General features: G+C 34.0%; 1 protein-coding gene across 1 annotated transcript in view; it reads right to left on the reverse strand.

Annotated features, from left to right (window-relative positions):
* Positions 1-1,207: 1,207 nt before the first annotated feature.
* The window catches only part of LOC106136507 (muscle calcium channel subunit alpha-1), a 44,388-nt gene continuing 22,793 nt past the window's right edge, over positions 1,208-22,802 (reverse strand). Inside the window, exons 14-46 of the mRNA XM_060951682.1 lie at positions 22,413-22,623; positions 21,733-21,853; positions 21,323-21,408; positions 20,986-21,089; positions 20,694-20,863; positions 20,279-20,429; positions 18,637-18,772; positions 17,941-18,107; positions 17,304-17,391; positions 15,226-15,333; positions 14,627-14,679; positions 14,297-14,434; positions 14,084-14,198; positions 13,502-13,632; positions 12,964-13,189; positions 12,694-12,792; positions 12,229-12,261; positions 11,233-11,418; positions 10,822-10,924; positions 10,323-10,480; positions 10,076-10,173; positions 9,912-10,000; positions 9,696-9,836; positions 9,248-9,413; positions 7,935-8,103; positions 7,709-7,808; positions 7,204-7,297; positions 7,033-7,116; positions 6,883-6,920; positions 5,075-5,178; positions 4,587-4,693; positions 4,393-4,459; positions 1,208-4,199 (exon numbers count right to left, since the gene is read on the reverse strand). Coding sequence (XP_060807665.1) covers positions 4,122-4,199; positions 4,393-4,459; positions 4,587-4,693; positions 5,075-5,178; positions 6,883-6,920; positions 7,033-7,116; positions 7,204-7,297; positions 7,709-7,808; positions 7,935-8,103; positions 9,248-9,413; positions 9,696-9,836; positions 9,912-10,000; positions 10,076-10,173; positions 10,323-10,480; positions 10,822-10,924; positions 11,233-11,418; positions 12,229-12,261; positions 12,694-12,792; positions 12,964-13,189; positions 13,502-13,632; positions 14,084-14,198; positions 14,297-14,434; positions 14,627-14,679; positions 15,226-15,333; positions 17,304-17,391; positions 17,941-18,107; positions 18,637-18,772; positions 20,279-20,429; positions 20,694-20,863; positions 20,986-21,089; positions 21,323-21,408; positions 21,733-21,853; positions 22,413-22,623 — 3,919 coding nt within the window. The 3' untranslated portion in view covers positions 1,208-4,121. The remainder of the gene's footprint in view (positions 4,200-4,392; positions 4,460-4,586; positions 4,694-5,074; positions 5,179-6,882; positions 6,921-7,032; positions 7,117-7,203; positions 7,298-7,708; positions 7,809-7,934; positions 8,104-9,247; positions 9,414-9,695; positions 9,837-9,911; positions 10,001-10,075; positions 10,174-10,322; positions 10,481-10,821; positions 10,925-11,232; positions 11,419-12,228; positions 12,262-12,693; positions 12,793-12,963; positions 13,190-13,501; positions 13,633-14,083; positions 14,199-14,296; positions 14,435-14,626; positions 14,680-15,225; positions 15,334-17,303; positions 17,392-17,940; positions 18,108-18,636; positions 18,773-20,278; positions 20,430-20,693; positions 20,864-20,985; positions 21,090-21,322; positions 21,409-21,732; positions 21,854-22,412; positions 22,624-22,802) is intronic.

Raw genomic sequence — 22,802 nt, forward strand, 5'->3', positions numbered from 1 at the left:
AAGCGCATTTTAAAGTCCATCTCTTTATCTAAACCAAAAGACTCGAAACCACCTATTTGGAATATTGATTTAGTAATAAGTCATTTAACGCAAATTAATTCGGACACAGATAATTTATAGGTATGTTGTTTCTAAGTGAACAGCTTCTATTTTGTTACTTTGTTCTGGTCGTCGTGTGCACGACTTAACCTTAATTCGTATTAATTCGAATAATTGCATAATAACCGGTGATTCAATAACTTTAATGCCAATATTTGGTTCCAAAACTGACTCTGTTGATTATCGCCAGTCAGGTTGGCATTTAAAGTGTAATTAAAAAACAATAAAAGCTTAGATCCTGTCCATTGGATAAAAAGACTGATTGACGTTGGGCGTGAGAGGAGAACTCTTGCTAATTGTGAAAATTTATTTATATCGACCAGAGGGAAACCTAAACCCGCTACACGATGTATTATAGCTGGTTGGGTCAAGCATTTATTACGCGAATCAGGCATTGAAGCTTCGGCTGGAAGCTTTAGAGCTGCAGTTGCATCCAGGAGCTGGTTAGATAATGCTCCTCTGGAAAGCATTTTAGAAAGAGGTAATTGGAGATCAGCCAAAACCTTTCAAAAAAATTTTACTGCCGAAAGGTGCTAGAACCGTCTACTGATTCTACTGGCACAATGACGCAGTTGTTTGAATCAGTTTGATTTAATACTTGAAGTTTGATTTATTTTGTTCGCAAAATATAACATATAATAATATCATTATTATTTTTATTGAGCGATCCATGAGTGATTTTTGAACCCCATTACATTACATGTATATATATTTTTACAGTACTGCTGCAACACTACACTTTAAATTTTGTTGATGTACCATTACACAGCTCAGTAATCACATTGACGTCATCCACCACCACCAGGCGATAACAAACACGTCTCTCATACTTTATTATTAGGCTTCGAATAACGGTCAAGATGTTTAATTAAGACGTTTTACCTGAAAAATAAAACGTGTATTAAACATACTTACCTTATTCGAAGCCTAATAAGTTTAATTCTGCCTGGTGGCACAACGACGTAATGAGAAAATCAAAGCGCGCAAAACTAGGGGCGCTTGCTGCTGGTGGTGGTGGATAGTGCGAAAGAGACAGCGAAACAAAGAAAGAAAGGGATAGGAAACGGAAGGAAGCGATGGCAACTCTCATACTTTATTATTAGGCTTCGAATAAGGTAAGTATGTTTAATACACGTTTTATTTTTCAGGTAAAACGTCTTAATTTTCTGTCCTAGGCAGTTAGTTAGACTTAGTATGATGTTTCCTTCAATCTCGAAGTCTATCAAACCAACTTTTTATTCTTAAAGTCCGTTAGTGAGTGGCATTTCACCTGGTTGACCTCAAAACTCTGTGAAATAAAACATGATACTCTTTTTTTCCACAGACCAAAACTCCTGCCAAAGCCGGAGTGGTCTTCCTAGCTCTGTGGAAAAATATTGTGCGTTTTCAATACATATAATTGGGACCTAAGTACAAGGTACATTTTCACACTTATTTAAAGTATTAGTTACTTTATCAGCAATCATTGATGAGGAACCCCTGAAAAATTTCAATGCTCAATGTAAAAACTAGAATTGAAAATGTTGGCACTTGGAAGAGAGGATAGCCGGAAGAATAAGGTAGTATAGATTCATAAAGCTCCAGTTAAAAAATAATTTAAGAGGGTTTAAACAGGGTGATTAATTAACACCAGATTGCTTCTTTACAAATTTCATCGTCGAATTGACTCAGAAAATATTTACTGGTGTTTATAAAGTCACCCGGTAAATAAATGTTATTGGTTAAATTATCTTAACCCTACAGGAATGTGGTATATGGGTGACCAGTTGGGTTACTAACTACGTTCTACCAACAGTCAAAGGGCACTTTCTAGGGAACATCTTATGCTAATTGTAAAATTCCGTAAAGTGGAAATATATTCCTAGTACAAACGAAACTAACCACGTAGATTTTTGGGTAAAAAGTACAATATAAACAGGGTTACTACCTAGAAATCTCCAACAACTTCACAAGCCTAAATTGACATTTTGTAATTTATTTATTCTGTTATTTAAGTGTTTAAGCCTATCAGAGCGCGTTATTAGAATCCGCGAAATGAACTGTCCGCTGCTACTATTATGAGCGAGATAGCAAGAGACATTTTGTTTTTGGATTTTTAGTTTTAATTACTTGTGATAAGGTCGTTATTTTATTGAGTTTTCATTCGGTTTGATTCGACGGTAGGTTGCGCTATTCTGCGCCGTTGAATATTGTTGAGACAACTTATAAACGTTGTACTGTATGTAGTTAACAAATCTTGTTTATGCTGTAGGCTATCGAGCTGTTATGTTGTTTGTAGATTTCTAAGTAACCCTGAAAAGTTCGGTATATAAAGAAATAAAAATTTCAGACTTGAATTTAGAATTATTTGTAGACTAGTACATACGATAAGCCGAAGAATAATGAATGTCTTTTCAAACGTGCCTATGACATAATTATGTATATCTCTCTAAGGTTAGCTTTTTGGCTCTAAGTTTCGGTTGTGTTGAAACCCAAAAATAAATTTTAAAAAGATTTAAAATTTATTATAAAGTTGCCTTCAGATGTTTGCAAAGCCATATTCAGTACAGACATTTTCAGTATATTAATTTTTTTTCCGTCTTTATATTCTTTGAGACGCGAAAAAAAGCCAAATCGAACAACCTTTTTCTATAATTATTACAATGTTTATAATCTGTAATAATTTTATTGCACTACGAAAAATTGTATTCCCTGTTAAGGTCTAGCTATTACATCAGTACATTTTCCTTATAATGTATTGTCGAAAATGACCCCAAAACACTCCACATTTATTAGTGATTTCAAATTAGGTGCAGTTAAAAACACGTATTTTTTTTCTTGTCGCCTCCAATCTATTTTTTTTTATAATTTATTATGACATGGAAATATATTCAGCCATGCTTTAAATTGTAAAATTTATCTTTGTAAAGTAACATTGTTAAAGAAAGTGCATCAGTTAATTTATTTTTTCGTTTCACTTGCTCTTTGTGTAGTAGCTGTAATTGTGTAATTTTACGTTAGTATGGTTTTGTCTTGTAATTTTGTTACTTATAAAATTACTTTTCATTCTTATTGCGATGTCTACTTTAATTTTTTAATGTCGGCAATCGTCAATACTGTCTGTACTTTGGAGGCATATGATCGGAAGAAGTAGATACAATAAGGTGCTCTTTTTGGTAATGTTTAAAATTGGAGAATTTCACAAACTTCACAATAAGTTTAATAAAGATTATACTCACTTGAAAAACATCTGGCAAATATCTTAAAAAAGTTAAATACCTTCAGATCAAATTGGTTTAAATTCACGTATAAAGTCTTTATGTCAGGTTTTATTGATTGATTTATAACTTTTTCACATAAGATTCAATTTTTTTGGAATGGAATTTGGCTAGTCCTCAGAAAAGGTTATTTGTTTTATTTCGACATAGCAATTAAGTACCTATGACCTTTCCTTTAGGTAGGTAACTAGGAAGCTAAGTAGCTTATAATATAGTAAAAACTAGAAACTTTTAAAATAATACGTTACCTTTATTTAAATAATTACCTCTTAGCTATTATTGTTATTTTTTGAGATAATTATGTTCTCTCTCAGTATCAGATAACTACAATACCTAAGTTTATGTAATTTTAAAATTTATAAGATCGTTTTAGGTACTCTCAGGCCTGTGACCAATAGTTAAAATTTTTCTTTTAATTACGATCCAAATTTTTTTTCTTTTAAATATTCATAACGTACCTTATAAAACAACTAATCTCACTTTTCACTGTTATGCACAGTTTCTAGAGTATTCCGAATAAGTACCTACTGGTCATGTTATAAAATGGAACAAAGGATTTGAGCATCAATTTGGGAGATTTTCTAAACGTTAATATTATCAGACGATAAAATATGAAATTAGTTTTAATTCTCTAGACCAACACTGGTTTTCTCTTCTTTTTTCTTCTATGATGATGGCGGCATTTCCTGCGATGGGCGACTGCGTCTTGACCGCCATCTTGGTTTTCTGCGCACGCGCCAGGCGCGCGCTGTAATTCGGCTTCTGCTATAACCGCTTGTAAGGCGGAGGAGGCATCGTCGCGGGTTGATGATAAGGATGGTATTGGCGGGCTAAGATGTCGCCCTAGAACAGCCCAAATAGTACCCTATACATTCATTATACACATTCTTAGAGTGCGTAAAAAAATTGCTACAAACTGAAAAAAAAAATGCGATCTTACTGTGTTTTTTCTATGGGTTAAGTTGTTAGCATTAATGTTTCATTACTCAAATTATGCAACAAAAACATAAATTAAAATAATGGATTTAATTCTTACAATTTGGGGTTGCTGGTTCTGCGCTTGTTTTAAATTCCTTTCTTGTATCATTAGCTGATGTGCGGCTCTGAAAGAAATCACAACCACATACTTATTGAAAATTATTAACTTGTCTAAATTGTAAAATGTTATTGAATATTGCTTGGCAATCTCGAAGCGTATGGTTTTAAATTTAGATATTATATATTTCTTACCTATCCATCTGCTCCTGTGTCATTTCTAGTGCTTCTTGCATTTCGCGAGAGGTGTTTCTTACAAATTCAGGATCACAATACGCAGCTAGCCCTTGTTCAGCGAGTACCTGGAATTTAATTATTTCAGTTATACTTATGTCATAAGATCAAAGATGATCAGGCAGAGACTTCCACTTGCCACGAGACCTGCATATTTCTTTCGTTTCGCCCACATTTTTAGTATGTATAAGTACTAAGGACATTAACCTAGCTTGTTAGGGACTACAACTTGAGTGGGTTATCATTATACCCAACTTTATATATTTATTTAAACTTTATGTACGTAAAATGTACAACAGGTGGACTTAATGCCTTAAGGTATTCTTTGCCAGTCTAACTTTTGGACTAAACTGAGATGGATGTACATCCATACGGGTGGAGCGATTATTTACCAAGTTAGATCTGTCTATTGAATACCACCAAATAAATATAATAATTTAGTTATTTACCCTGGTGACCAGACTCTCCGCAGACCCTACCACGGGCACTGAAGAGTTATTTCCACGGGGACTGCCCGGCAAAGACATAACGCCACGGCCAGAGCTATCGCCTCCTGTAAAGTTATCTATTCATAGAATTATTTTTATGGACGACATTTTTTTCGTCTGATTCGATTATGAATCCCACGATGAAGTTACAGTATTTATAATTTAGACTCGAGCATAGTTAAAAAAAGTTACTTTTATAGAGTTTAAAAACATTCTTTTTAACAAACTACCGATATGCTGCTTTTTTATAATTAAGTAGATATATAAATTTTCATCTAGGTAATCTCTATTCTAATCTATCTAAAAAGCTGCCTGTCGCATCTATATAAATCTAAAAGCAATGACTCTGTTCATGGAATGTATTTCCTATTTACAAATCATTGAAGTTCTCGTGGATTATGATTCAAATATGAATTATTTTCGTGCAAATTTTTATGCATTTCCCCTACTGGTGCGTTTTATCAGTCGTTAGGCATCCTTTTGCATTATGGCGACCAGCTATTTTTAAACTAATATCGCAAAAACAAATCCCATTAGTATTACCGGCCAATGATAACATACCTGAGGGGTAGAGCCTTTTCAAAATGTTTTCTAAAAGCTTCATAATCTGAAAAACTATGTCTTCTAATGTATCTATAGCATGTTAAAGGACGCGTTAAATTCATGCTGTGATAATAACAGTTAATAATTATGATTTAATAACAATAACTAATAAAAAAATATTTTCAAATCATTGTTTATGTTATGACAAAACATGTTATTATTTTAGTCAACATACAGTGCAAGAGTGTAGAAGTGTATAATTGACTGTTTTTATGTGATTTTTTGCAATCATATTTGATCAAAAGCAATGTTTGTGTTTTTATACCGTTTCATCCTGAAAAATACCAGAATCCTGAAAAGCTTAAAATATTAGTGAACTGTGGTCATTTTTCGCTACTTTCAAAGCTTTCTTCATATGGTTTATTATTAATAAAAATCTATTATTCCCTGTATCTCAATTCAAAAATAAGAATTACTTATCATCGTAAATTGGTAAATTTCAAATGTTAAGAGAGAATTGATTAAAATGAAGAAAGAAACGCAGCCATCGAAGAAAGCCCTCAGAGCGGTGCAGACCTGGCGAGTGCGGGCGATCTAAAAGCCGGGCGACGGGCGCATGCGTAGCCGCCGCCCCCGACGAGGCGCTGCGCACCATCCGACCTGACACCGCCGGCTTCAGCGCCCGGAGACTCCGCCTCTCCCCTCCACGGCACACCCGCTCCTTCGCGTGCGAAAACGCAAACGGGAGCTTCGCCGCCGCGTTGTACCCGTACAGCGTCATCGTCCTCGATTCTGTAGTCGGCGTACATTCACTCGCCAACATCGGAGATATCTTCGGTTGTATTGTACTATCTATTGGATTAGGAGACGGCGTTTTATCTTCAGGTGACGCCTTTCTTGGGACAGCTAACTTTTCTCTCGACGATGTGGAGTCCTCTGGATGCACTCTCTGCCTGGATACTGACGGCGATGTCTTGATCGCGTTCTCGCTCGGCGTCGATAGGTAATTCACACACCCGAATGCCAGACCGATTTGCCCTAGCATTTCTGGGTAGTTAGACTTTTGGTTGCTGTTAGTGTTTTAATACATTACCGAAATCCACACGTGGGCAGTGAAATAGAAGAAGTAAGTGTTAGCAATTGTTAGTTTTTTAAGAGTTAGTTTTGGGTGCTGAGAAAGAGAACAATCTAAATCGCAAATTCACTACAAAACCACACGTGACTACCTTCGTAAATAGCGTTCTTTAGATCGTTTGTGGTTCTTCTGCAATATAATAAGCAATATTTCATTTTGATTATAGTTAGGAGTTGATCAATTATAATTAGATTCTCTAGTAATTGTTATATATTGTATTTTTATTTTTATTAATACTCACTCTAACACTTGATATATTTTTTCCGATTCTCCATTAAATATAAGTGGCCTTAATGGAATTTGTTCTTTTGGTTGTCCATTTGCCCTGAAATTAAAAGTTTCACAATGAGCAATGGAAAACTCTGCAAGGAAAAAAAGAAGGTTCTAATATTGTTACGAGTATTCGACTTACAGATTTGGCGCCATCGGTGCCATAGGTGCTAGAGGCAAAGGTCCAACGCCATATTCTTTTTGCATCATCGAACTCAAATGATTACCTACAGCTTCTGAAATTAGAAAAAAAAAAGAATTTTCATGTAAAATTAAATAGTAATCATTTACATACAAACATACATATGGTCACGTCTATATCCCTTACGGGGTAGACAGAGCCAACAGTCTTGAAAAGACTGAATGGCCACGCTCAGCTATTTGGTTTAATGATAGAATTGAGATTCAAATAGTGACAGGTTGCTAACCCATCAACCCACCCAACCTAAAAAAGAATCCCAAGTTTGTACGCCTACCCCTTAGTCGCCTTTTACGACATCCATGGGCAAGAGATGGAGTGGTCCTATTCTTTTTTGTATTGGTGCCGGGCACCACACAGCACTGTAATCATTTACACTCCTATTATAGGTATTGATTTCACGGCATCTTGATCGTCTCACTTATACATACATATTTAATTCACATACCATTCGGTCCGTCGCCTGGTTTCCTATGCCTCTGGAAGTGTCTGTTAGGCCCGTGTCTTCTAATACTTGACCAAACTCCGCCAAACAACGAATGGTTTCTCTGCAAAACATTGTAATTTACATCATCAACCACATTTTTCTTACAAACTCTATTTAAAAGGTGCTTCGATTTGTTGATTTTAAATTTATTATTGCCAAAATTAATTGTATCACTGACTATACTTACTCTATGCATAGGGACGTCGCATTCAGTAGTAATTTCATCCAAGTTCCCAGATATTGCTCTTTTTAGTTCTGGACCAGCCTCGTGCAGTGTTCGGAGTCCCGCTTGGAGCGTCATTTGATGGTTCTGCTCATCGTTCTGTCTCATTTCTTGCTCTTTTCTTTTCTTGAACCTTTATTTTTGAAACAACGATAAAAAACTTATATCCTTTTAAGGCATTTACTGATAAAAATATGTTGATACTGGTTTCTTTTAAAAGTGCATCTAAAATTTCTATCACTAGTTAAATTAAGTGTTTTGTATTTTTTTTCTAAAATGGAAATAAGCGACTATCTAAATCTCTGTATTTCTATAACAAATTATAAAAATGTCACTAAAGAAATTTATAGTAATATTTAACTCCATATTAAAAGTATTTATTATATTTCTTTTTAATCGTTGTTGTTTACAATCGGTAAGCAATAATTGAGAGAATAATATAAAAAGAAATTTAAATTTAATTGTAGATATTTATTGATATCTAATTCTAGAATTATTTTGGGTACAATATCAAAGAAAAAAACACAACAAATAAATATAATTATGTAGTAAAGGAAAAAAAAATATCGGAACAAAGGAAATTCAATATCAAAAAGTCATGCTTTCTGGAAGCAAATCGTAGATAAAAAGGGGTCAAAATATTTATCAACACTATAACACCGTCAATTTTATATTCATTTTTAATATTAGGAACATGCAGGACGTAATTAACTTTATTGTTACTAAAATTTACTTGTATGGTTATTTATAAAATTTTACTCATATTTAATCTATTTTCATAAAGGGCCACTGTAGCATCGAAAAACACTATAAAGGGTACATTCTGTGTCCTAAAACATACTGTTCCTTGCGTTACTTACGCGTGATTCCTATGAAACAAAAATAAAAGTGTCAGTGTGAACCAAAATTAACAAACGTTTGTGAGAAAAGTCAAAATTGTAAACGAATCACACTTGGCATGTTACAATTTTTTTCATTTTGCGCAATCTTATATAGTATAAATAATTAGAGTATTAATGCCGGAATAAATGAATCATATATAATTCAACAATAATGTTTTATGGAATTTACGAAAAAACAAACTATCTTATTTAATAAAATTAAACAAAAATCTAATGTCTTGCATGTGACTTATAATTACCTAGCCATAGAAATCCGAATAGAAAAATAATAAAAGAATAACTATGATTTCGATTTCTATAATCCTAGCCTAAAATATCAAACGGTATGAGAGTTTGATCGGTAATAAATCCTAAACATAAATAATAATAGTTTACCTTCTAAAATAATCTTGTATCAGGAATGTCGCGTAGAATTTGCCCACTGTGATCTCATTGGGGTCGCCCGGCGGAGGCACGACCTGATCCAGGAGTTTCGGAGACGTGCGTTTCCAAATTTTCTTTATAACAGCTCTCAATTCCGTATTGCAGTCGTCTATGTTGCCTATAGATATAAAATAAACATAAAATTTAATAAAAACACAAATAAAAAAATATATATAAAGTTAAAAAAGCGAAATAAAACAAACCATTTTATCGTATTCAAATGTAAAATAAATACATAGAAATAGTTTAGTTTTGTCGCTGCCTGCCACCCCGATAAAGAGGCATGATTTTATGTTGTAGTTAAAAAAAGAAGCATAGGAAAACATAATGAGGAAATAGTGTAATACTTACTTAAAGAGAGACAATAGTATAAAAGTGGAATTAGTAGAAGTCATTTTACCTTCGGTTTTAATCTTGAGCGAGGTTCTCACTACAGCGAATAGCGTGGCATTAAATAATACAGTGCCGTCTGAATTTAGAGGCATGTTCATAGACACAAGACGTTTGCACGCCACCCTGTGCGGGCACAGTTTACCGAAACCTAGAAATTCAAAATTACATAAAAAATCACAAACAGATCTTTGCATTGTTGAATTTTATATAGAATAACACTTACCTAATGGCGGACTAATTTTTCTAAGTAAAGTGACTACATCTAAATGTTTTATTCTCCCTTTTGCATCGGGATCGTATTCACTCCATAATCTGAAAACACAGATGTTTGTCACAGAGTTGTTCAAAATTATATTGTTGAAATTTATATCAATTATGTTACCCAACCTTATAAATTCATCTAAGTGGTGTGGTCCCAATATTGACCAGTCTCTGGTTAAATAGTCGAAATTATCCATAATGACGGCTACGAACAAATTGATGATCTGAAAGTAATATGAAATTTCAACTGAAATTCTTTAAGTATAGACGATATTCCTGTAGATATAACTGAGTATGATAAAATTATCAATTAAAGTTTTACTTTTATTCGTGAATTTTATGCATTAAATTTTTGTCTTATCAATGAACTTACCAAAAATGAACACAAAACATAAAAGGATATGAAGTATGGAAAAGCGAGCACGCTGCCGCAGGAGCCGCCTCCTTCATCACCCTCCTCGTCATAATTCTTGTCGCATTTCACTTCGGGCTCTGGTGAGACTCCCATCATTATGTCTTGCCATGCCTCGCCTTCAATTAATAAATTTTATCAGTAATGTTAAAAAAAAACAGATTGTGCTAAATAATTATTCTAAGACCTAACTAAGACCGATAGTTGAAATGGAAATAATAAAAATGGCATAAATTGTTTCAAAACTAACAAACGTAAGCTTTTTGTTGTTTTCTCTATATGTACGTTATAGGTGCTAATCTGAGAAAGTTGTGGACGAATTTTGTTCCTGTTACAAATGTTGAAAATAGGGTTTTTATGAGGAATCTAAGTTTATATCTACATATATATGCTACCCGTGTAAGCCGTTGCTGGCCGGTACTATTATGATAAAAAAATGAAGAAAAACATTGTACAGTACCTGTAGCTGATCGAAATAGTACAAGAATAGCCTGTGGAAAAGTCTGGAAGTGATTGTTCCTGGTGATTGGAGTTTCGTCATCTATTGCAATTTTGCCAAACACCTGAAATGCATATCGCTGATATTACTGCTGATTTTAATTTGATATGTCTTTTCCCACATGAAGCTGCGACTATTAACTCCCTTAGATACGATAAAGTGCAAAATGAGATGTGTAAATTTATTGGATTGAAGATTTTTAAACAATCGTCACACATAGCCTGACGAATGTAGAGCTATCAACGTACTGCTTGAACTATAATTAAGTCGATATTCTTAAGCTCTTACTATACCATTCAGACTTCTGTAAGTTGTCATGAAATTATGACGTTACCTCTCGAAACAAACGAAACTTGTATTGAAGATCCTTACCTGCATCCCAACCACAGCATAGATGAAGAACAGCATGAGGATCAGCAGAGCGACGTACGGCAATGCTTGGAAGGACTTGATGAAGGTCCAAAGAAGAGTCCTGATGCCCTCGCCCCTCGACAGCAGTTTTACCAGTCTCATCACACGGAAAAGCCGGAAGAAGTTTATGGAAGGGATCGAGCTCTCCTGAAAGTTGGTTATGGTGAGGTTCTGTTTAGGTTAAGTTTTTTCAAGTTTTTGAATATTTTTGTTTTTTGCAGAAGAAAGTTGGACATATTGACTTGTACTTTTACAAGAAAAAATTCATACAACTGTGAGTTTTTGTTTATTTTGAAAGATCTTCACTCACGTAAAGAATTTGATTTTTAAAATGTTAATTAAGAAACAACTTAAAAAGAAAGAATTTAAATGTATACTTTTCTAGGAATTAAATATAATGGTATCGAACAACGTATGAATGATGAGATCGAAAATATTTCGACAATAGTGTCAATCAGTGCTGTGCTCCTTCTATTCTTTGGAAGGTACTCTTGCATGGAAAAGCGTTACTGTCCCATAATTTGAAGTTTATACATCAAAAGCTGTATTTATCGCGTAGTTATGACAACATCGAAAGCAAAGTTTATTTGATTTTGGTCTGTAATGGTAATGAAACTAAAATTTATTTATATCTGTAATGGTTATATACTAATATTATCAGTTATTATAAGTGTGAAATGTGTAATTTCTATAATAACTGTTGCGTGAAAGCTCGTGTCTATCAATAAAAATACTGGCAGTGTAGTTGCTGCATTTTTATAACCATTAATAATATCATACCCACTTTCATGAATTTATAGATTTTACTTTTTTAGAACATAGTGGGTGTACGACTCTAATAATCGTACACCCAGTATGTTAGTTAATTTTTCTTCTATTGTCTTGTTATTGAATTTTATTTTGCTAACTATTTATCATTATTATAAACCACCAGCATTATATTGATAGTGATCTTACCTTAACCACATGCGCTCTTGGCAATCCACTGCCCTGAAATCAACATTATCTTCTTCAAATGAAATTGTATCTTAAACTAAATGTAAAAGTGAGACTGCATTAGCATTTGCTGTTATTACAACATCAATATCGTCCATGCTCGGGACAGCAACCGACACGTTTATTTTGAAATTACCATTGAAACCTTTTAGTCATTAGGCTTGCCACCAATCTATTTTTAATTCAAAAATTATAATAATTTTGAATTAGAATCAGTAACTCTATTTTAACAATAAGTTATTTAATTCATATTATATCAAATGACAGATTATCATAAGAACGCACAAACATTTGTAAACATAATAACCTATATTTCAATAAGTATACAAAGAAATTGTACCAATTAAATCATCAATGATAACTTTAAAATAGTGTCGATCCGTGAAAGTGGACTAAAGTTATATACAGGTGCAAACTGTGTGTTACCTGATTTTTCAATTCGTTTACTTGTGAGACAACGATGTCTATTATACTTCCCAATACTATGATGAAATCAAACGTGTTCCACGCATCTCCAAAGTAATTCTGAAAATTAATAACTTTTAATACTATTTAAAAAGTAATTAGACACGACATATTTTTTTTGATACATTCTAGCATATGTTTGATTTAGCGCTGATCACAGACAAACATAAAGTTAATAAAACATATGATGAAATTGATATGATGATGAATAATAAATTAAATTAATCGTACCTTAAATCTAAAGGCAGCAAGTTTGAAAATGAACTCTAACGCGAAAACTGCAGTAAATATCATATTGAGCATGTCAAGAGCCTTGCTATACTCCGCGGGTTGGTTGTGGTACTTCATGGCTAGCGTGATGGTGTTTATCATGATCAACATGAAGATCGCATACTCAAAGGGCTGGGATGTCACAAACCACCACACCTTGTATTGGATCCGATGTTTTGGGATATATCTAAAATAAAAGTAAAATGTTTAATGAGTGTAAATACGGTGTTACTAAAACTATCAAGATATTCTTTTTTTAAGACATTTAATATTTCATCCAATGTAGCTTAGTGTGGAACTTCAATCAATTTAGACCTTATCTTGTTTACCATCAGACGCACTGAAAAATTCAGGGAAGAAAAAACTGATTTTTGTGCTGAAAGTTTAATTTAAAGGATACTACTAGTTTTAATGACTACCATATATTTTTTATACGTACTTACATTTTATTCTATTACAGATATATTTTCAGTGTAAATATAAATAATAGTTTAGTTACCTTCTGATGGGTTTTGCTTTCAATGCAAATTCAATACAGTTCCTTTGATTCTTATCTAACTCACAATTCTTGTACTCCTGCTCACCCTCATTTTGGAATGTCACTATGACGAAACCGACGAATATATTTACCTAAAAAAATACAATATGCATCGAATACTGGTAGGTAGTACCTAGAGAAAGTTTCAGTAGTGAAATACAAGTAGAAGAAAAGAGAAACTATAGTCATTTCATTAAGAATAATGTTTATTTAAATTGTTTCAATAAAAAATATTACCTCGTCGTTCCCGGTACTTAAAAGTAGGACCACTCCATCTCTTACCCATGTATGTCGTAAAATGCGACTAAAGGATAAGCTTATAAATTTAGGATTCTTCTTTTATGCGATGGGCTAGTAACCTATCGCTATTAGAATATCTCAATCCCATTATAAAGCTATATGGAGGAACGTGGCCTTTCAGCTTTTGCGAGACTGTTGGCTCTGCAACTCTGACTTACTCCGCAACGGATATAGACGTGATTATATGAAAAAAAAAAGTATTTTATTGTCATATAATTATTTTGTGTAGACGTTGTATCTTACCATAAAGAAGGCAATAATAATAATGTAAATAATATAGTAGGCTGCAACAATTGGACGGAAGTTAGTAATGGGACCACGATCTTCTGCATTCGAATCAATAGAAACATACAACAATCTGAAAATAAAAACATCGTTTTATAATCCACACAAAAAAATTGTAAGCGAACTTTATTTATAATGCATGGTAGTAGTAAATCATCCAAGTATACGTACCCAGGCCATCCTTCAAACGTGGAAACAGTAAAAAGAGTCAGCATTCCTTTCATTACATTATCAAAATGGAAATCATTTCTTTTCCATTCTCTGTCTCTAACTACGTAGTTACGATTTTCAAATACTAAATAAGTCCCCCTGTACATGAAAATAAATTTGATTATATTCCAATAAGAAATCCAAATTTGTACAATTGTAGGCAAATTTTAGCTTTTCTTAAAATTAAATTAGTCTTTACTTTTATAGATGGTAAAAATAAGTTATCTTTTTTCACAACTATGTGCAGAAGAGAACTACAGAAGAGTTTAATAATAAGATGTATATACTTACTGACACTCTTCCTCTGTCATTTTAGAAATGTCATTACACCTAAAAAATTTACCCTGAAACAAACTCTCAATAATTAATTCTCAGAATAAATGCAAAGATTTTATCGTCATGCAATATCTACGAGTACATCAAGTCACGACTACGTAACAGTAATTAAAACTAAAAACACATAGGCATAACATTTTCATGGAGCAATTTCATGGAGCAAAAATTTCAAATAGCAATTAGTCATTATATTGCTACTGATCTAATAGCAACTTCGTGCAAGAAGAGTCAGAAAAATTGAGATTCTCGTTTTTTTAAATTAATACGAACATTTCCATTACCCATGCAATGTGAGACCTTCTAAGTTTTTTATATGAGTTTCTATTGTTCGTATTTTGAAACAATGAATTAATATAAAAAAACATAACAATTATTTCATAAAGACACTTAAATTTTGTTCATTGGGACATTTCTGCTCGGATAATTCAATTGGTTAATTTTAAGTTAAACTTTACAAAATGTAAGATCATGTTTTACAGTGTCTTAGAGAGAGTGTTTTAGAGTGTCTCATGAATCTACAAGATGCAATATATCCTTTTACACCAAAAGCTCACCTTAAACAACTGTACACCAACCACAGCGAACATAAATTGTAATAAATACGTAACTAGCATTATATTTCCTATAGTCTTAATGGCTACTATCACACATTTAACCACATACTGTGTTACGGAAGTTAGTTCGGGCATACGTTACCAGGGGCAAGGGTATTCCATAATTTGAACACACCGGCACGCCAGCGGGACATAAAATGGGGGACAAGCAAATCATTTTAATTACATGGGACATTTACATAGGACGAAAATAGGGTCTTCTATCTTATTAGTGACATTACGGGGCTGAAACCTGTTAGACCTACTAGTAATTTCAGTAAACGCCAAGGTAGGGGGTTGGTTAATTTAACAAAATTAAGGGTCTGTATACTCTTGCATATATACACTACACCTTTGGGTCCATATTTTTTTCATGCTACTGCTTTAAGTGTGAACTCAAGTGTACGGGAGTCTATATAGGTAGGTTCTCTATATTTTTCTAATACGACACTCAGAGTCAATCTAATTTGTTATATCTTTTTCTAAACACATGTATCATTACAACATGGCAATCATCTAACAGATAAATACTAATGATTATTTTGTAAAGAAGATAGCCACGACATAATTTTGTAAAGTTATTAGTTAAAATGAAACATAACAGTCACAGAAGCTGCAACGACGAAGAAATATATAAAATATAACGAGAAACGTATTTTAAGGAAAAAAAGTGATTGTAAAGATTAGAAAGAAGAGGATCTTATACCCAAAGGTGTAATCAAGATTGATAAGTAAGATGAAATCAATGTGAGACGTAGACACACACATGTGATTCAGTGTAGTCACACGTGTATTTTATTTGAGGTACATAGTGCTAAATCTCTAAACTACTTTTGGTTCATAATGTCCAATTATTGAAATGTCTAACGGGTTCAAAATATCTGATTTCAGGGGTATAGTTTAAAATTTTCCATTGATTGAGCTGCAGAGTTAAATAACAGTGAAGATAAATTTAAAATTAACGAAAAATGCCTGCCTTATAAAAACGGGTAATAATATAAAAACAATTTATTTGTTTTAAGATTTTCTATTTTTTATGTTTTGTGAAAAAATATTTGAGAAACAACAAATTTTATTTTTGAAACAAAAGATAAAGACATGTATAAAATCCCTAAAAATATAGAACTTTTTGGAGCACACTGATCATTTCGGGCGGGGAATGAATTTAAAAGAACAAAGTCAGAAAAGAAACAAAGCAAAGTTGGACACTTTGAAACCGCAGGACATTTTATAACTGGCATTACGTTGGAACGCCCCCTACCTTGAACATTTGGACTCCCATAACAGCGAACATGAACTGTAGTAATGACGTAACCAACAAAATGTTGCCGATCGTTTTGATTGCAACGATCACGCATTGAACAACGTGCTATAATCATGAAAAAAGTTGTCAAGGATTTATTTTGGTATACATTGAACATGACCACTCAATCTCTTAATCATGGATAGACTAAGAGGCTGCTAGCAATTTCAGTGGAGTCTCAGTTAACTTATTTCGTCACAATGGATATATCACTTATTAACGTCAGAAATTACTTATAATTAAAGTTACCACCTCTTCTAAGTAGAAGAAGAAGTGGCAGAACAAACAACACTGCAACGTTTTCGCCGACCATGATCTAAGCTGGGTAAGGTTTTGACGTCACTGAAGTTAGGGTAACCTGACTTATTCTCTTGTTTATCTCATAGGCAGGCCCCCAGGAAGGACCTTTTTGTGGTAATTGCCAAGAAGATGACGATGTAAACTTTACTGACTTTTAGAAAGTAACTTAGTTTTTAGTAGATATATAAAAGTAACGTAACCAGAAGAACTAATAAGTTAATTAGAAATATTCCGTGTCTAAAAGACATCATTATAAGTTAGGCAAAAGGGGACCTGAAATATTGTTATGAAGAACTTTTATGTCTTTAAGTTACGGTTTGGTGAAACCCCATTTTTAATATTTTTCATTTGTGTCTTTTTGCGTGACCACCCGCAGATGCATAATATAACCAAAGTTAAGACAGTTTAATATAATGGTAAATGAAATGATACTGACCTTAAGGCCTTTGGCCCTATTGATGGCCCTTAGAGGCCTCAGTACCCTGAATACTCGCAATATTTTCACCACAGATATACTTCCAGACCTAGAACATACAGAAATATGTGATTGGTGTGCATATTTTTTATCAAACTGGACAACTGTTTCAGAAATATTGCGAAATTTTGCAGTTATTTCATAGTTATTAAGTGCTGTTGATTAAACAGAGAAAATATATTTATTTTCTCATTAAATAGCTAGGCAACTGTAAAACCATCAGATTCTATTCTAGTACTAAAAATGGGTACCATTGTACCGCTTAGCTTAACGCCATTACACAGAATATGACGCTGCACTGATTTTTCTCGTGACACATGAAGGTACATAAAATTACGCCTTATTCCCGGAGAGCTAGGCAGAGATTAGATCGTTCCACTTGCAACAACTTGTGCAGATTTCTTAAGCTTCATCCTAGGATACATAGATACTTATATTATCACTAATGGCTCCGTTTAGTTTCTGTTTGGAGTCATAGCCGTCACACACAAAATTCACGTTTAGCTGACTGAATAGATTACACAAGAGAGATTCGTCAAAATGTTGCTAGCACATCACCTACAACAATTCAATATTAACAACCTAATGATGTACTCACTTAAAACTCATGGAGATGAGCGAGACGCAGACGACCAGCATATCTAACACGTTGAAGGCCGACCGGAGGAAGGCACCCTCGTGAAGCACCAGCCCGTACGTGATCAACTTCAGGAACAGCTCCAACGTGAAGATGCCAGTGAAGAACACGTCGAATTGACTTAGCAACTGCAAATATTTAGTTCGTTTGAGTATACGAAACCGACGAGCTTGCATGAAGAGAATTGAAAGTGATATCCAAAAGAAATATGCCAGGGATCGTGGCAAGTGGATGGAATGATGAAGACTGTCTACTCCTCCGGGAAGTATTAAAGATTTAGAAACGAAGATAAGAATAATATCTTTAGTACACTTGCGCCCTTCTAAAGCGGTAGTTTAGATATGGTTAGATAAAAAACTTGATGTCAATAAATGGTGCCCTGCATCCAAAGACATAGGGACTGATACTTAAATTTTCAAAACAGAGGTTCCTGCAGTCAAGATGAGTTTTGTACCAACATCATGCAGTGAACTATCATTTTATTTCCGTACGTTACTTTGATTTGGATGAAACTTACCAATGTAAAGAATTTACAAAATATATTTTAAGTAACTAGTCTTGTAATGGTAATGGTCTTATTATTGTTTAAAACGTAGATCTATTATTTCAAGAAACGATTGAAAACAAATAAGCCGTCACATAACATAATTGTTTTACCCAATTTCTGAATCCCTTCTGTGCCGCATCTAACGGATCCTCAGCAGCCAACATAGCGGAAGACAGCATGATGCAGACCAAGATGACATTCCCGAACGGTGATGATGCTGATAGCTTGTAGCACAGCACTCGGAACCTGTAGTTGATGGACGTTGATGAAATTGGTAACAGATAGGATTATGTTTTCTTTCATTGCACTGGTAATCACGTTGTAGATATTCGAAAAATTTAAAAATACTTTTAATTTTTTACAGTGCGTTCAAGATAAAGACTTAACTTCTTTCTAATTAAATGAAGATTTATTGCAAAATTAACGAATCAATCGTTTTCTTTGTAGAAGCGATTACCAGAGCTGAAGTTAATTATAACTATAAAGACACCAATTATTGTAACGTGCTTACCAATTATAACACGTTTTAAAACAAAAAACTCAAAATACTATGATACATTTTATTTTTTTGAAGTACATAAATTATTTAATTGTAAATATTAAAAGAGATATCAAAAACATTAATAAAAAAAACTTAAACAAATATCCAATTGTATCAATGTGTTGAAGACACAAATACACAATATGTACACAGAATAACATCAAAAGCAGATAATAATACAAATATAAAATTTACAAAGCACATGCTAAATAAAGCCACACTGACGCCATGCTATCGTGCTCTACCTATTTACAAACTATCGTAAAATAAACCGCCACGGCTAAAGAATTCCTGAGGATTTTAGGTCACCATGCGTGGAAACTAAAGAACTAACCTAAACGGGAACACATCGGAAGGTACCCAGTGTGCTCATTGCTTTAATTTCAGGTTTCCGCTAGGCACAACACTCTTGCAAGGGACAATGCAATGGGTCACGTTGATGACGACAATAATTTTGGAGATACAGGTAACAAGAACAGTGAACATGATAGGCCAATAGATGAGATAGAACGCCAATTGGTACAATGAGACACTGGTACCAAGGAGGTGACAGCATTCACTAATCACCTGTTTGTGGGTGAAAATACGAAGAAACTACTAGCGTTGGGTATCGGTGGCGTTTGGTTTGGCATGTTCAGTTCTGAAACACGCCGTGGCCTGGCAGTTACCAATGTTCCTTCCTCTTCAGATTGACCGCCATCTTGTGAGATAGAAACATACTTCGGTAGACTCATGTTCGGTAGAAACGTAACATAGATTTGAAATCTTACAAATGTAAACTACGAATAATTTATTTCTATCAAAAACCATGCCGAAGTCTTCAAATACCTTATACCTACCTAAATCGATAAAATTGTACTTATACTATTTAATGCTGCTACATATTATTGCTAATTATAATTATGTTTATATAGTAATAATAAATATAAATAAATGCCAACCAAAAAACAAGTGAGTATAGCTATAACCTGTGTAAGAACAATAAACAATATTAATGATTGAAATAAACTGCTGAAAATATTAAATGTTGAGAAAGACGAATGGCATGAAAGATATAAAAGATCTGCCTTCGATTGCAGTGAAATCTAGAAAGAAGTTAAAGTAAAACTAAACGCTAAGCTATCGAAGACAGATTTGGAAATCAAGATAAAATAACATCTAGACAATTCAGTGTAAGCTCAAAATCGTCTGCCGGTGTTACTGCCCCTAACCTGTTGGTTTTGGAAAATATGAAGAACGAGGTAGCATCTGGGATGGGTTTCTTAGTGTCGTGAATATCAACTTCGGACAGTCGCCGCGGACGAGCGGATGAGGTCGTCGGTTTGCGTTTCAGACGCGGTTCCTCGTCCATGTCTGTATTCACTGTTTGTATTTGGTTAGATTCTGTATGATATTCTAAGCATTTGCTGAGATGCTCACCATGGTCCATCGAGTTTGCCATTCAAATTTTAATTTCAAAATTACTCAGATACATATAAAGAATTAGGGTTTTGTTCTAAATTTTGTTCATTAGATATTATTTTGTGAAGTTTTAAAAAACATATTTCTTTTATATTTATATATTATTGAATATATGGATACATGTAACAATTAGACAAAAATTAATGTAACCTATGTGGAACTTACCTATATGATTCCTTTGGTGGCTTTCCATCATTTCATGGTCCTCTCTTTCTTGCTCTTCTTCTATTCTCTCTCCATTTTCTTCTTCAATGCCATCAGTTTCTACTTCTTCTCCCTCGATTTCCTCTTGTTGTTCACCTTCCGAGCCAGTTTCTTCATATTCTCGTTCAGAACTACGCAAAATAATTCATACAAATATTGTCACAGAGAAAAACGTGAACTGTCGTGTAATGCTTTTTAATCTACAGTAGCCTTTTGTATGATGAAATATTTTAAATCATGTTCGTGTACTTACTTATCAGTCGTGTAGGCATCATCATCGTGTATGTATTCATCATCAGTATCCGCGTGACCGCCCTCTGTCGCAACAACACTGCCGCCTTCTTTTTCTTCACCAGCCTAAAATGATAATTTTCATTACTTTCATCACCAGACCTTCACTTCATTGTCGCGAGACATTCAGATTCTTCTTAACAGTTTTTTTATTGTCTGTATTTCAAGCTCTAGCGGGTTCGAATGTTGAAAGATGTCACAGTATAGACACTTTCGTTTATACATTTAAACAGATTTGATTCTAGTACTACTATCTGTGTCATTTGAAGACAATTTGTTAAGGCCACTCGAAGACTTACCCCTTCCTCTTTTTCGATATTAGTCAACGATTCTGCATCAGCCAAGTTATCTACGGCGATAGCCAAGAACACGTTCAGCAGGATGTCTTTACAAAGTGTTAAGGAAATTTGTGTTATTAGATTTACAACCTTGAACCTTTCTGTTTAGGTAGATTTTGTTTCTCTCTCATCTTTGCGTTTTCCTAGTTGCAACCTCTCTTCCAGTCTACTAAAATAGTTTAAAAGATGGAAGCCAGTATGCCATTTTCACGATTACACATAGAATACTATTTAATATTTTAATTTCCTAATTTAAGGGCTTTACCCAAAGCTCAGTTTATAGCGATGATCTGTAAAATCGACGAGAGAATGATATATGAAAGTAATTTATGAAAAGATATTAAAGTTATTGCACAATGCGAAAAGGATACAGTTGCCACAAATGAACAGGATGATGAAGTATATGCAGGCAAGTATCCCAAATGAGCCGACACCGCCGTAAGCTTTGATACCCTCGTACATGACGGCGTTCCAATCTTCACCTGTTAGAATCTACAGAAAAAAAATACGTGACTGCCTTGGTACCGAAAAAAAAACAAATGTAACCAGCTGTTTCTTGCCGAAGATTATAGAAATTCAGTAAAGGAAAAGGCTTGGACTTCTGTTTTTTGGCGATGTGCTAGCAACCTGTCACTTTCTAAAATTAAATACCATCATCTGAATGTACGCTTCATTCAGATGGAGGGCTTAACGATGGTCTTGTTTTTTCTAGACTATTTGCTCTGTCTACCTCGTAAAAGATAAAGACATGATATATCCATGCATATGCTGAAATTACAAAAAAACTACTATCCAAGTCTTGACATTAAAACTCACCTGTGTGGCGCAGCGGTAGTACGCTTGTCTGTGACATCGGAGGTCCCGGGTTCGAATCCGGGCATGATAAGTAAAGAACTTTTTCTGATTGGCCTGAATCTTGGATGTTTATCTATATAAGTATTTATTCTAAAATATAGTATCGTTGAGTTAGTATCTCGTAACACAAGTCTGGAACTTACTTCGAGGCTAACTGAATCAGTGTAATTTGTCCCGTATATATTTATTTATATACCTGAAACACAGTCAGCAGCGCTTGCCAAAAGCAATCGAAGTTATGCCTATCCTTCTCCTCGACCGGGTCGTAGTTGAACTTGCCACCGAACACCTGCATCCCGAGGAGGGCGAAGATCATGATGAAGAGGAACAAGAGCAGCAGCAGGGAGGCGATGGACTGGATCGAGTTGAGGAGTGACGCCACTAAGTTTGAGAGCGAGCGCCAATACCTGGGTAAAATCAAATACTTAAATGATTTCGATAATGTTGTTGGATTAACAACTGTATTCAAAACTTAAAACCCTTTAGAAGTGGTGATATCACTATTTTCAAAATGTATTTTTTGACTTGAGGTTTCTAGATAAACGTATATCGTATCATCACTTCTTTTTAAACATAAATTATCTAT

Source organism: Amyelois transitella, chromosome 25 (assembly GCF_032362555.1).
Source record: "Amyelois transitella isolate CPQ chromosome 25, ilAmyTran1.1, whole genome shotgun sequence".
Taxonomy (NCBI): Eukaryota; Metazoa; Arthropoda; class Insecta; order Lepidoptera; family Pyralidae; genus Amyelois; species Amyelois transitella.